Source organism: Notolepis coatsorum (genome assembly GCF_963971535.1).
Source record: "Notolepis coatsorum genome assembly, contig: SUPER_1_unloc_1, whole genome shotgun sequence".
Taxonomy (NCBI): Eukaryota; Metazoa; Chordata; class Actinopteri; order Aulopiformes; family Paralepididae; genus Notolepis; species Notolepis coatsorum.
Window position 1 is genome coordinate 842,795 of NW_028174886.1, and position 13,633 is coordinate 856,427.

A 13,633-nucleotide genomic window follows, 5' to 3' on the forward strand; every position below is an offset into this window, starting at 1 on the left:
CTGGTAGCTGTGTTGAGGGTCTGGGTGGTCTGGTAGCTGTGTTGAGGGTCTGGGTGGTCTGGTAGCTGTGTTGAGGGTCTGGGTGGTCTGGTAGCTGTGTTGAGGGTCTGGGTGGTCTGGTAGCTGTGAGGGTCTGGGTGGTCTGGTAGCTGTGTTGAGGGTCTGGGTGGTCTGGTAGCTGTGAGGGTCTGGGTGGTCTGGTAGCTGTGAGGGTCTGGGTGGTCTGGTAGCTGTGAGGGTCTGGGTGGTCTGGTAGCTGTGTTGAGGGTCTGGGTGGTCTGGTAGCTGTGAGCTGGGTTGAGGGTCTGGGTGGTCTGGTAGCTGTGTTGGGGGTCTGGGTGGTCTGGTAGCTGTGTTGAGGGTCTGGGTGGTCTGGTAGCTGTGAGGGTCTGGGTGGTCTGGTAGCTGTGAGCTGTGTTGAGGGTCTGGGTGGTCTGGTAGCTGTGTTGAGGGTCTGGGTGGTCTGGTAGCTGTGTTGAGGGTCTGGGTGGTCTGGTAGCTGTGAGGGTCTGGGTGGTCTGGTAGCTGGGTTGAGGGTCTGGGTGGTCTGGTAGCTGTGTTGGGGGTCTGGGTGGTCTGGTAGCTGTGAGGGTCTGGGTGGTCTGGTAGCTGTGTTGGGGGTCTGGGTGGTCTGGTAGCTGTGTTGAGGGTCTGGGTGGTCTGGTAGCTGTGAGGGTCTGGGTGGTCTGGTAGCTGTGAGGGTCTGGGTGGTCTGGTAGCTGTGTTGGGGGTCTGGGTGGTCTGGTAGCTGTGAGGGTCTGGGTGGTCTGGTAGCTGTGAGGGTCTGGGTGGTCTGGTAGCTGTGTTGAGGGTCTGGGTGGTCTGGTAGCTGTGAGGGTCTGGGTGGTCTGGTAGCTGTGTTGGGGGTCTGGGTGGTCTGGTAGCTGTGAGGGTCTGGGTGGTCTGGTAGCTGTGTTGAGGGTCTGGGTGGTCTGGTAGCTGTGAGGGTCTGGGTGGTCTGGTAGCTGTGTTGAGGGTCTGGGTGGTCTGGTAGCTGTGTTGAGGGTCTGGGTGGTCTGGTAGCTGTGAGGGTCTGGGTGGTCTGGTAGCTGTGAGCTGTGTTGAGGGTCTGGGTGGTCTGGTAGCTGTGTTGAGGGTCTGGGTGGTCTGGTAGCTGTGTTGAGGGTCTGGGTGGTCTGGTAGCTGTGAGGGTCTGGGTGGTCTGGTAGCTGGGTTGAGGGTCTGGGTGGTCTGGTAGCTGTGTTGGGGGTCTGGGTGGTCTGGTAGCTGTGAGGGTCTGGGTGGTCTGGTAGCTGTGTTGGGGGTCTGGGTGGTCTGGTAGCTGTGTTGAGGGTCTGGGTGGTCTGGTAGCTGTGAGGGTCTGGGTGGTCTGGTAGCTGTGAGGGTCTGGGTGGTCTGGTAGCTGTGTTGGGGGTCTGGGTGGTCTGGTAGCTGTGAGGGTCTGGGTGGTCTGGTAGCTGTGAGGGTCTGGGTGGTCTGGTAGCTGTGTTGAGGGTCTGGGTGGTCTGGTAGCTGTGAGGGTCTGGGTGGTCTGGTAGCTGTGTTGAGGGTCTGGGTGGTCTGGTAGCTGTGTTGAGGGTCTGGGTGGTCTGGTAGCTGTGAGGGTCTGGGTGGTCTGGTAGCTGTGAGGGTCTGGGTGGTCTGGTAGCTGTGAGGGTCTGGGTGGTCTGGTAGCTGTGTTGAGGGTCTGGGTGGTCTGGTAGCTGTGTTGAGGGTCTGGGTGGTCTGGTAGCTGTGTTGAGGGTCTGGGTGGTCTGGTAGCTGTGTTGGGGGTCTGGGTGGTCTGGTAGCTGTGTTGGGGGTCTGGGTGGTCTGGTAGCTGTGTTGAGGGTCTGGGTGGTCTGGTAGCTGTGTTGAGGGTCTGGGTGGTCTGGTAGCTGTGAGGGTCTGGGTGGTCTGGTAGCTGTGTTGGGGGTCTGGGTGGTCTGGTAGCTGTGTTGAGGGTCTGGGTGGTCTGGTAGCTGTGAGCTGGGTTGAGGGTCTGGGTGGTCTGGTAGCTGTGTTGGGGGTCTGGGTGGTCTGGTAGCTGTGTTGAGGGTCTGGGTGGTCTGGTAGCTGTGAGGGTCTGGGTGGTCTGGTAGCTGTGTTGGGGGTCTGGGTGGTCTGGTAGCTGTGAGGGTCTGGGTGGTCTGGTAGCTGTGAGGGTCTGGGTGGTCTGGTAGCTGTGTTGAGGGTCTGGGTGGTCTGGTAGCTGTGTTGAGGGTCTGGGTGGTCTGGTAGCTGTGTTGAGGGTCTGGGTGGTCTGGTAGCTGTGAGGGTCTGGGTGGTCTGGTAGCTGTGTTGGGGGTCTGGGTGGTCTGGTAGCTGTGAGGGTCTGGGTGGTCTGGTAGCTGTGAGGGTCTGGGTGGTCTGGTAGCTGTGTTGAGGGTCTGGGTGGTCTGGTAGCTGTGAGCTGGGTTGAGGGTCTGGGTGGTCTGGTAGCTGTGTTGGGGGTCTGGGTGGTCTGGTAGCTGTGTTGAGGGTCTGGGTGGTCTGGTAGCTGTGAGGGTCTGGGTGGTCTGGTAGCTGTGAGCTGTGTTGAGGGTCTGGGTGGTCTGGTAGCTGTGAGGGTCTGGGTGGTCTGGTAGCTGTGTTGAGGGTCTGGGTGGTCTGGTAGCTGTGTTGGGGGTCTGGGTGGTCTGGTAGCTGTGAGGGTCTGGGTGGTCTGGTAGCTGTGTTGGGGGTCTGGGTGGTCTGGTAGCTGTGTTGAGGGTCTGGGTGGTCTGGTAGCTGTGAGGGTCTGGGTGGTCTGGTAGCTGTGTTGGGGGTCTGGGTGGTCTGGTAGCTGTGTTGAGGGTCTGGGTGGTCTGGTAGCTGTGAGGGTCTGGGTGGTCTGGTAGCTGTGAGGGTCTGGGTGGTCTGGTAGCTGTGTTGAGGGTCTGGGTGGTCTGGTAGCTGTGAGGGTCTGGGTGGTCTGGTAGCTGTGAGGGTCTGGGTGGTCTGGTAGCTGTGTTGAGGGTCTGGGTGGTCTGGTAGCTGTGAGCTGGGTTGAGGGTCTGGGTGGTCTGGTAGCTGTGTTGGGGGTCTGGGTGGTCTGGTAGCTGTGTTGAGGGTCTGGGTGGTCTGGTAGCTGTGAGGGTCTGGGTGGTCTGGTAGCTGTGAGCTGTGTTGAGGGTCTGGGTGGTCTGGTAGCTGTGAGGGTCTGGGTGGTCTGGTAGCTGTGTTGAGGGTCTGGGTGGTCTGGTAGCTGTGTTGGGGGTCTGGGTGGTCTGGTAGCTGTGAGGGTCTGGGTGGTCTGGTAGCTGTGTTGGGGGTCTGGGTGGTCTGGTAGCTGTGTTGAGGGTCTGGGTGGTCTGGTAGCTGTGAGGGTCTGGGTGGTCTGGTAGCTGTGTTGGGGGTCTGGGTGGTCTGGTAGCTGTGTTGAGGGTCTGGGTGGTCTGGTAGCTGTGAGGGTCTGGGTGGTCTGGTAGCTGTGTTGAGGGTCTGGGTGGTCTGGTAGCTGTGTTGAGGGTCTGGGTGGTCTGGTAGCTGTGAGGGTCTGGGTGGTCTGGTAGCTGTGAGGGTCTGGGTGGTCTGGTAGCTGTGAGGGTCTGGGTGGTCTGGTAGCTGTGTTGAGGGTCTGGGTGGTCTGGTAGCTGTGTTGAGGGTCTGGGTGGTCTGGTAGCTGTGTTGAGGGTCTGGGTGGTCTGGTAGCTGTGTTGGGGGTCTGGGTGGTCTGGTAGCTGTGAGGGTCTGGGTGGTCTGGTAGCTGTGAGGGTCTGGGTGGTCTGGTAGCTGTGTTGAGGGTCTGGGTGGTCTGGTAGCTGTGTTGGGGGTCTGGGTGGTCTGGTAGCTGTGTTGAGGGTCTGGGTGGTCTGGTAGCTGTGTTGGGGGTCTGGGTGGTCTGGTAGCTGTGTTGGGGGTCTGGGTGGTCTGGTAGCTGTGTTGAGGGTCTGGGTGGTCTGGTAGCTGTGTTGAGGGTCTGGGTGGTCTGGTAGCTGTGAGGGTCTGGGTGGTCTGGTAGCTGTGTTGGGGGTCTGGGTGGTCTGGTAGCTGTGTTGAGGGTCTGGGTGGTCTGGTAGCTGTGAGCTGGGTTGAGGGTCTGGGTGGTCTGGTAGCTGTGTTGGGGGTCTGGGTGGTCTGGTAGCTGTGTTGAGGGTCTGGGTGGTCTGGTAGCTGTGAGGGTCTGGGTGGTCTGGTAGCTGTGTTGAGGGTCTGGGTGGTCTGGTAGCTGTGTTGGGGGTCTGGGTGGTCTGGTAGCTGTGAGGGTCTGGGTGGTCTGGTAGCTGTGAGGGTCTGGGTGGTCTGGTAGCTGTGTTGAGGGTCTGGGTGGTCTGGTAGCTGTGTTGAGGGTCTGGGTGGTCTGGTAGCTGTGTTGAGGGTCTGGGTGGTCTGGTAGCTGTGTTGAGGGTCTGGGTGGTCTGGTAGCTGTGTTGAGGGTCTGGGTGGTCTGGTAGCTGTGTTGGGGGTCTGGGTGGTCTGGTAGCTGTGTTGGGGGTCTGGGTGGTCTGGTAGCTGTGAGGGTCTGGGTGGTCTGGTAGCTGTGTTGAGGGTCTGGGTGGTCTGGTAGCTGTGAGGGTCTGGGTGGTCTGGTAGCTGTGAGGGTCTGGGTGGTCTGGTAGCTGTGTTGAGGGTCTGGGTGGTCTGGTAGCTGTGAGGGTCTGGGTGGTCTGGTAGCTGTGTTGAGGGTCTGGGTGGTCTGGTAGCTGTGTTGAGGGTCTGGGTGGTCTGGTAGCTGTGTTGGGGGTCTGGGTGGTCTGGTAGCTGTGAGGGTCTGGGTGGTCTGGTAGCTGTGAGCTGGGTTGGGGGTCTGGGTGGTCTGGTAGCTGGGTTGAGGGTCTGGGTGGTCTGGTAGCTGTGAGGGTCTGGGTGGTCTGGTAGCTGTGAGGGTCTGGGTGGTCTGGTAGCTGTGAGGGTCTGGGTGGTCTGGTAGCTGGGTTGAGGGTCTGGGTGGTCTGGTAGCTGTGAGGGTCTGGGTGGTCTGGTAGCTGTGAGGGTCTGGGTGGTCTGGTAGCTGTGAGGGTCTGGGTGGTCTGGTAGCTGTGAGGGTCTGGGTGGTCTGGTAGCTGTGTTGAGGGTCTGGGTGGTCTGGTAGCTGTGAGGGTCTGGGTGGTCTGGTAGCTGTGTTGGGGGTCTGGGTGGTCTGGTAGCTGTGTTGGGGGTCTGGGTGGTCTGGTAGCTGTGAGGGTCTGGGTGGTCTGGTAGCTGTGTTGAGGGTCTGGGTGGTCTGGTAGCTGTGTTGAGGGTCTGGGTGGTCTGGTAGCTGTGTTGAGGGTCTGGGTGGTCTGGTAGCTGTGTTGGGGGTCTGGGTGGTCTGGTAGCTGTGTTGAGGGTCTGGGTGGTCTGGTAGCTGTGTTGAGGGTCTGGGTGGTCTGGTAGCTGTGAGGGTCTGGGTGGTCTGGTAGCTGTGTTGGGGGTCTGGGTGGTCTGGTAGCTGTGTTGAGGGTCTGGGTGGTCTGGTAGCTGTGAGCTGGGTTGGGGGTCTGGGTGGTCTGGTAGCTGGGTTGAGGGTCTGGGTGGTCTGGTAGCTGTGAGGGTCTGGGTGGTCTGGTAGCTGTGAGGGTCTGGGTGGTCTGGTAGCTGTGAGCTGGGTTGGGGGTCTGGGTGGTCTGGTAGCTGGGTTGAGGGTCTGGGTGGTCTGGTAGCTGTGAGGGTCTGGGTGGTCTGGTAGCTGTGAGGGTCTGGGTGGTCTGGTAGCTGTGTTGAGGGTCTGGGTGGTCTGGTAGCTGTGTTGAGGGTCTGGGTGGTCTGGTAGCTGTGTTGGGGGTCTGGGTGGTCTGGTAGCTGTGTTGAGGGTCTGGGTGGTCTGGTAGCTGTGAGCTGGGTTGGGGGTCTGGGGGGTCTGGTACCTACCAAGGGCTTGAGGTCCTCTGACTGGGGATCCTCAACGTTCTGTAGGTCGGCAATCTCCATCTGCAGCTTCCTGATCTTGTCCTGGAACACCAGAGGAGACGTGTGGGCTCTTTATTAAAAAAGGTGCAATATGTAATCCAAAGGTAAACAAACAGGTTACCCTACCATTGAAAGCATGGGTTTGGAGATTTTTTTTATTTTTTATTTGCCTGAATGAGCTTTGATACAAGGTTAAACTGCCTGAGCCAACTAAACCTAAATGTTTTCAATCCATTTTGATACTGGTACTACTTTCTAGACATGCACGTCCATCTTGCACATGGAAGCAGACTGCTGCTACAGGTCGACACTGGATGAAAAAACGGTCACCTTGGTCTTCTTCTGCTCCACGTGAGCCCTCTTCAACAAGGTGTCGTTCCGCCTCCCGTCATCCTCCACCTTCCTGATCTGCTGCTGTAAGCGACTGGCCTGGCTCTGCTGGTTCTCCAGCGCCCCCTGCATGTGTCTGGGACCCAGGGGGGGGGGGGGTGGAGACGGAGACAGAGAGAGGGTTTGAGACGCAGAGCGAAAGGTGATGTGGGGACCGGGGGGTGGAGACAGAGACAGGGAGAGGGTTTGAGACGCAGAGAGAAAGGTGATGTAGTTTCAAGTTTCTTTATTAGTTGTCATACAGAAATACAGAATACTTTTGCATGAAATGCTTCTTTCTGTTTTGCTCCTGAGAGTGTGCTAGATAAAATAAAAAGATAGTATAAAAAGTATAATATAAGTATAAAATAGACAGATTTGTGCGCGGGAGCGTTTGGCCATGTGTGCGCACGCACGGGCACAGCTTAGAGGGAACATTGTCCACGACATGAAAAAAAAAATCTTGTTTTCATCACTTGGTGGGAATATTTGGTCCCCACAACGATAGGAAAACAAGAACACACACCTGATTTCCTCCTCTACATCCCCTGTGAGGTATTTGGGTCTGGACTGGTCAGAGGTGTAAGTGCGGTCGGTGTAGATGGTGTCTCCGTCCTTGGAGAAGGCCTTTGTACAGTTCCTGGGGGGGTTTCTGCCCTGCATGACCTGACGAGCCTCCGTACGATTCTACACAACGGCAAACATGATGCCTGATTAGCGTCGATGCAGAGCAGCCACTGAACTAACATAATATATATATCCTTCCTTTCCACATTCTGTATGGGCTGGTTTTCCCAGTTTTCTTAATCTTTACATTTTATTTTTAATCTCTATTATGTAAAGAGATTGAATTTGAATTGAATATAGAATTACGTGAAACGTGTTGTACAAATAAACTTGCCATATATATAGGCATTTCTTTTGTCTAAATAACAAAGTTAATATTAAGTCAAAATTATTTCTGAAATAGTTCAAAAAATAGATTTACAATTTTGGTACTGTACTGTGTATCATACTTCTCGTTACCCTGCAATCCAATACGATGAACATCAATTATCCAACATGTGACTTTCCGCACGTCAGTAGATATTGTGATATAATTGAAAGGAGAATAACTTCTGAATGGACCCCCCCCCCCCCCCCCACATGGCCCAGCCCTACTTGTTACCTTGATGAGCAGAATGCACTCTATCCTGCTCTGATCAATAAGGCAGTTGGCCACGACCGGGTCGTCAATCTCCAAGGCCTGCAGCACAGAGGGATATGTAGGGTGAGCCACGGCCCTGGAAGGTAAAATGTAAACAAATGAGTCAACAAGACAACCATTATTTTTTTTGTTTTGAAGAAATCAAAACATTCCCAGAGAGCAACCATCTATAGTTCCTCAGATCTGAATTTGTCTCTCCTGATTGGATCAAGTGAGAAGGGATACCAAAACATTTATTTTTGTGTTTACTGCAGAGCGGAGGGACTGGGAGACCCATGTTACTGACCAGACACTCTATATCAGTGATGGCTGTTTACTGCAGAGTGGAGGGACTGAGAGACCCATGTTACTGACCAGACACTCTATATCAGTGATGGCTGTTTACTGCAGAGTGGAGGGACTGAGAGACCCATGTTACTGACCAGACACTCTATATCAGTGATGACTGTTTACTGCAGAGTGGAGGGACTGAGAGACCCATGTTACTGACCAGACACTCTATATCAGTGATGACTGTTTACTGCAGAGTGGAGGGACTGAGAGACCCATGTTACTGACCAGACACTCTATATCAGTGATGACTGTTTACTGCAGAGTGGAGGGACTGGGAGACCCATGTTACTGACCAGACACTATATCAGTGATGACTGTTTACTGCAGAGCGGAGGGACTGAGAGACCCATGTTACTGACCAGACACTCTATATCAGTGATGGCTGTTTACTGCAGAGCAGAGGGACTGAGAGACCCATGTTACTGACCAGACACTCTATATCAGTGATGACTGTTTACTGCAGAGTGGAGGGACTGGGAGACCCATGTTACTGACCAGACACTCTGTATCAGTGATGACTGTTTACTGCAGAGCGGAGGGACTGAGAGACCCATGTTACTGACCAGACACTCTATATCAGTGATGGCTGTTTACTGCAGAGTGGAGGGACTGGGAGACCCATGTTACTGACCAGACACTATATCAGTGATGGCTGTTTACTGCAGAGTGGAGGGACTGGGAGACCCATGTTACTGACCAGACACTCTATATCAGTGATGACTGTTTACTGCAGAGTGGAGGGACTGAGAGACCCATGTTACTGACCAGACACTATATATCAGTGATGGCTGTTTACTGCAGAGTGGAGGGACTGGGAGACCCATGTTACTGACCAGACACTATATCAGTGATGACTGTTTACTGCAGAGCAGGAGGGACTGGGAGACCCATGTTACTGACCAGACACTCTATATCAGTGATGGCTGTTTACTGCAGAGCAGAGGGACTGAGAGACCCATGTTACTGACCAGACACTCTATATCAGTGATGGCTGTTTACTGCAGAGTGGAGGGACTGAGAGACCCATGTTACTGACCAGACACTCTATATCAGTGATGGCTGTTTACTGCAGAGTGGAGGGACTGGGAGACCCATGTTACTGACCAGACACTCTATATCAGTGATGACTGTTTACTGCAGAGTGGAGGGACTGAGAGACCCATGTTACTGACCAGACACTCTATATCAGTGATGGCTGTTTACTGCAGAGTGGAGGGACTGGGAGACCCATGTTACTGACCAGACACTCTATATCAGTGATGACTGTTTACTGCAGAGTGGAGGGACTGAGAGACCCATGTTACTGACCAGACACTATATCAGTGATGACTGTTTACTGCAGAGCAGGAGGGACTGGGAGACCCATGTTACTGACCAGACACTCTATATCAGTGATGGCTGTTTACTGCAGAGTGGAGGGACTGGGAGACCCATGTTACTGACCAGACACTCTATATCAGTGATGGCTGTTTACTGCAGAGCAGGAGGGACTGGGAGACCCATGTTACTGACCAGACACTCTATATCAGTGATGGCTGTTTACTGCAGAGTGGAGGGACTGGGAGACCCATGTTACTGACCAGACACTCTATATCAGTGATGGCTGTTTACTGCAGAGTGGAGGGACTGGGATACCCATGTTACTGACCAGACACTCTGTATCAGTGATGGCTGTTTACTGCAGAGCGGAGGGACTGAGAGACCCATGTTACTGACCAGACACTCTATATCAGTGATGGCTGTTTACTGCAGAGTGGAGGGACTGAGAGACCCATGTTACTGACCAGACACTCTATATCAGTGATGGCTGTTTACTGCAGAGTGGAGGGACTGAGAGACCCATGTTACTGACCAGACACTCTATATCAGTGATGGCTGTTTACTGCAGAGTGGAGGGACTGAGAGACCCATGTTACTGACCAGACACTCTATATCAGTGATGGCTGTTTACTGCAGAGTGGAGGGACTGAGAGACCCATGTTACTGACCAGACACTCTATATCAGTGATGGCTGTTTACTGCAGAGTGGAGGGACTGGGAGACCCATGTTACTGACCAGACACTCTATATCAGTGATGACTGTTTACTGCAGAGTGGAGGGACTGAGAGACCCATGTTACTGACCAGACACTCTATATCAGTGATGGCTGTTTACTGCAGAGTGGAGGGACTGGGAGACCCATGTTACTGACCAGACACTCTATATCAGTGATGACTGTTTACTGCAGAGTGGAGGGACTGAGAGACCCATGTTACTGACCAGACACTATATCAGTGATGACTGTTTACTGCAGAGCTGGAGGGACTGGGAGACCCATGTTACTGACCAGACACTCTATATCAGTGATGGCTGTTTACTGCAGAGTGGAGGGACTGGGAGACCCATGTTACTGACCAGACACTCTATATCAGTGATGGCTGTTTACTGCAGAGCAGGAGGGACTGGGAGACCCATGTTACTGACCAGACACTCTATATCAGTGATGGCTGTTTACTGCAGAGTGGAGGGACTGGGAGACCCATGTTACTGACCAGACACTCTATATCAGTGATGGCTGTTTACTGCAGAGTGGAGGGACTGGGATACCCATGTTACTGACCAGACACTCTGTATCAGTGATGGCTGTTTACTGCAGAGCGGAGGGACTGAGAGACCCATGTTACTGACCAGACACTCTATATCAGTGATGGCTGTTTACTGCAGAGTGGAGGGACTGAGAGACCCATGTTACTGACCAGACACTCTATATCAGTGATGGCTGTTTACTGCAGAGTGGAGGGACTGAGAGACCCATGTTACTGACCAGACACTCTATATCAGTGATGGCTGTTTACTGCAGAGTGGAGGGACTGAGAGACCCATGTTACTGACCAGACACTCTATATCAGTGATGGCTGTTTACTGCAGAGTGGAGGGACTGGGATACCCATGTTACTGACCAGACACTCTATATCAGTGATGGCTGTTTACTGCAGAGCGGAGGGACTGGGAGACCCATGTTACTGACCAGACACTCTGTATCAGTGATGGCTGTTTACTGCAGAGTGGAGGGACTGGGAGACCCATGTTACTGACCAGACACTCTGTATCAGTGATGGCTGTTTACTGCAGAGTGGAGGGACTGGGAGACCCATGTTACTGACCAGACACTCTGTATCAGTGATGGCTGTTTACTGCAGAGTGGAGGGACTGGGAGACCCATGTTACTGACCAGACACTCTATATCAGTGATGGCTGTTTACTGCAGAGTGGAGGGACTGGGAGACCTATGTTACTGACCAGACACTCTGTATCAGTGATGGCTGTTTACTGCAGAGTGGAGGGACTGGGAGACCCATGTTACTGACCAGACACTCTATATCAGTGATGGCTGTTTACTGCAGAGTGGAGGGACTGGGAGACCCATGTTACTGACCAGACACTCTGTATCAGTGATGGCTGTTTACTGCAGAGTGGAGGGACTGGGAGACCTATGTTACTGACCAGACACTCTATATCAGTGATGGCTGTTTACTGCAGAGTGGAGGGACTGGGAGACCCATGTTACTGACCAGACACTCTGTATCAGTGATGACTGTTTACTGCAGAGCAGGAGGGACTGGGAGACCTATGTTACTGACCAGACACTCTGTATCAGTGATGACTGTTTACTGCAGAGTGGAGGGACTGGGAGACCCATGTTACTGACCAGACACTCTGTATCAGTGATGGCTGTTTACTGCAGAGTGGAGGGACTGGGAGACCCATGTTACTGACCAGACACTCTATATCAGTGATGGCTGTTTACTGCAGAGTGGAGGGACTGGGAGACCCATGTTACTGACCAGACACTCTACATCAGTGATGGCTGTTTACTGCAGAGCGGAGGGACTGGGAGACCCATGTTACTGACCAGACACTCTATATCAGTGATGGCCGTTGGAATGTGGAGCTATTTAACACTTATTTTAACAAGAAAAATACCACTTACAGCACCATTTACATCCCTCAGGTGACGGTATGTCATGTAAGTTCCTTTTACTTGCCCAGTTGCATTCTATAATATCTACACATCAAATAATATCATATCAATAATATAATATCTACACATGTTCAGCGTTAGACTTGGACTCCCAAGATGCAACACTGACCGTCACAGGAAGTCCTTCGTACCAACAGCCATCAGACTGTGCCTCACTGTGCAACAGTATAAATCCCTGTATCTCTTCCTGTACATTTAACTATAGGTATAGCTTCCTGGACATTTACATTTAAAATGTTACTGTATATTGGACTGTATATTTCAGAATGTATATGCATATTTTAGAATGTATATCTCCCGACTGTGTATTTTTATCACCTCTTATTTTTGACTTTTTACTAACTAAATGTTCATCGTGAGCGATGTGGTGCTGAATTTCCCTCTGGATCAATAAAGTACTTCTATTCTATTCTATAATAACAAGTTTAATCATGTTGGCTTCCAGAAAGCGCATAGACTCTTTTAACCATTTCAAGTGTCAAGTTTTGTTTTATTTGTCACATATAAGGTACATGTACATTACAGTGAAATGCTTGGTTCTCCATGACTCCTGAGATTGTGCTTCATACAGTAAAAAAGCAAAAAAGAATAAAGACCAAACACTATACAAAATATTCAATATGCAAAAGTACAAAATTCAAACAAATGCAAAACATTCGGCAGAGATGTAGTGCAAATCTTTTAGTAATAAATAGATCAAATGTGGTGTAGTGTTAAAAAGTGTGTAAAGTTAATTTAAAGTGAGTGTGTGTGAATGTAGATGGATGGGTTAGTGGTGCATAGAGTCATTGAGCCTCCTGATGGCCTGGGGATAGAAGCTCCTTCCGAGTCTCTCCGTACCGGCCGTGACGCATGAAACCCACCAGGCGCGGGCGCAAGCCCTTGCGGGTTTCGTGCGAGAGTCCGACTTCAGAGCAGGCGAAAGCGCACGGAGGAAGAAGGCACATTTACATTGGAACAGCTGTAAATGCCTATAGTCTATATGCGAAGTCAGTCCCCGTTTGAAGATTTTTTTTTTTTTAAAGATTTCCAGTTCCAGTGTTCTATTGTCCATTTTGCATGTATAACCAAGTCAAGTCAAGTCAAGTCAAGAGTTTTAATTGTCACGGCATACAGGTATACAATGAAATGCGGGTGGTCTTGCCCGCAACGATGTGCAATACAGTGGTACATATAATAGAATCAAAGAAGAAAACAACATTGTGCAGTAACAGGTAACATGGAGTGACATCTCGGTATCTGTACATAGTTATTTACAGAGCATATGGGACATGCTAGTTAGCTTTGGTAGTGCAATACACTGTTCCTGTTATTCTAATTTAAAGTGTCCTTTCCTTTGGCCATAAGTGTGCGTGTGTGCGACATGAGTGTGTGCCCGCTCATGTTAAAGTGTTAAGTGGCTGCTCGTGTGTGAGCGTGCACAGTGTGCGTGTCGTGTGTGTGTTCATGTGTGCTTGTGTGTGGACAGTTCAATGTTCTGAGCACTCAATGTTCATTGTTCATGGCTCTGATGGCCTGGGGGAAGAAGCTGAGCCTAAGCCGCTCTGTCCTAGTAGCTGGGGTTCGCAGGCGTCTGCCTGACCTCAGCAGCTGAAACAGGCTGTTATTGGGGTGGTGAGGGTCTTTCATTATCCTGCAGGCTCTGGATTTGCACCTCTTGTTGTATAGAACCTGCAGGGGGGGTAGTGCAATACCTGTGGTACGCTCGGCTGAGCGCACCACTCTCTGTAGGGCCTTCTTGTCCTGTGCCGTGCTGTTTCCATACCAGGCAGTGATGTTTCCGGTCAGGATGCTCTCTACAGCTCCTGAGTAGAAGGACTGGAGTATCTTTCCCGATACTCTGAACTTCCTTAACTGTCTCAGGTGGTAGAGATGCTGTTTCGCCTTTTTTACTACTGTGTCTATGTGTGTTGACCATGTCAGGTCCTCTGAGATGTGGACCCCCAGGTAC

At 52.2% G+C, this 13,633-nt stretch overlaps 1 protein-coding gene across 1 annotated transcript in view; it reads right to left on the reverse strand.

The window, feature by feature from the left end:
• Nucleotides 1-13,633, reverse strand: part of LOC311246262 (structural maintenance of chromosomes protein 6-like) — a gene marked incomplete at both ends in the record, with an annotated part of 159,261 nt that overhangs the window by 62,396 nt on the left and 83,232 nt on the right. The window contains 4 exon segments of the mRNA XM_084338477.1: nucleotides 5,713-5,793; nucleotides 6,082-6,217; nucleotides 6,647-6,807; nucleotides 7,289-7,403. Coding sequence (XP_084194603.1) covers nucleotides 5,713-5,793; nucleotides 6,082-6,217; nucleotides 6,647-6,807; nucleotides 7,289-7,403 — 493 coding nt within the window.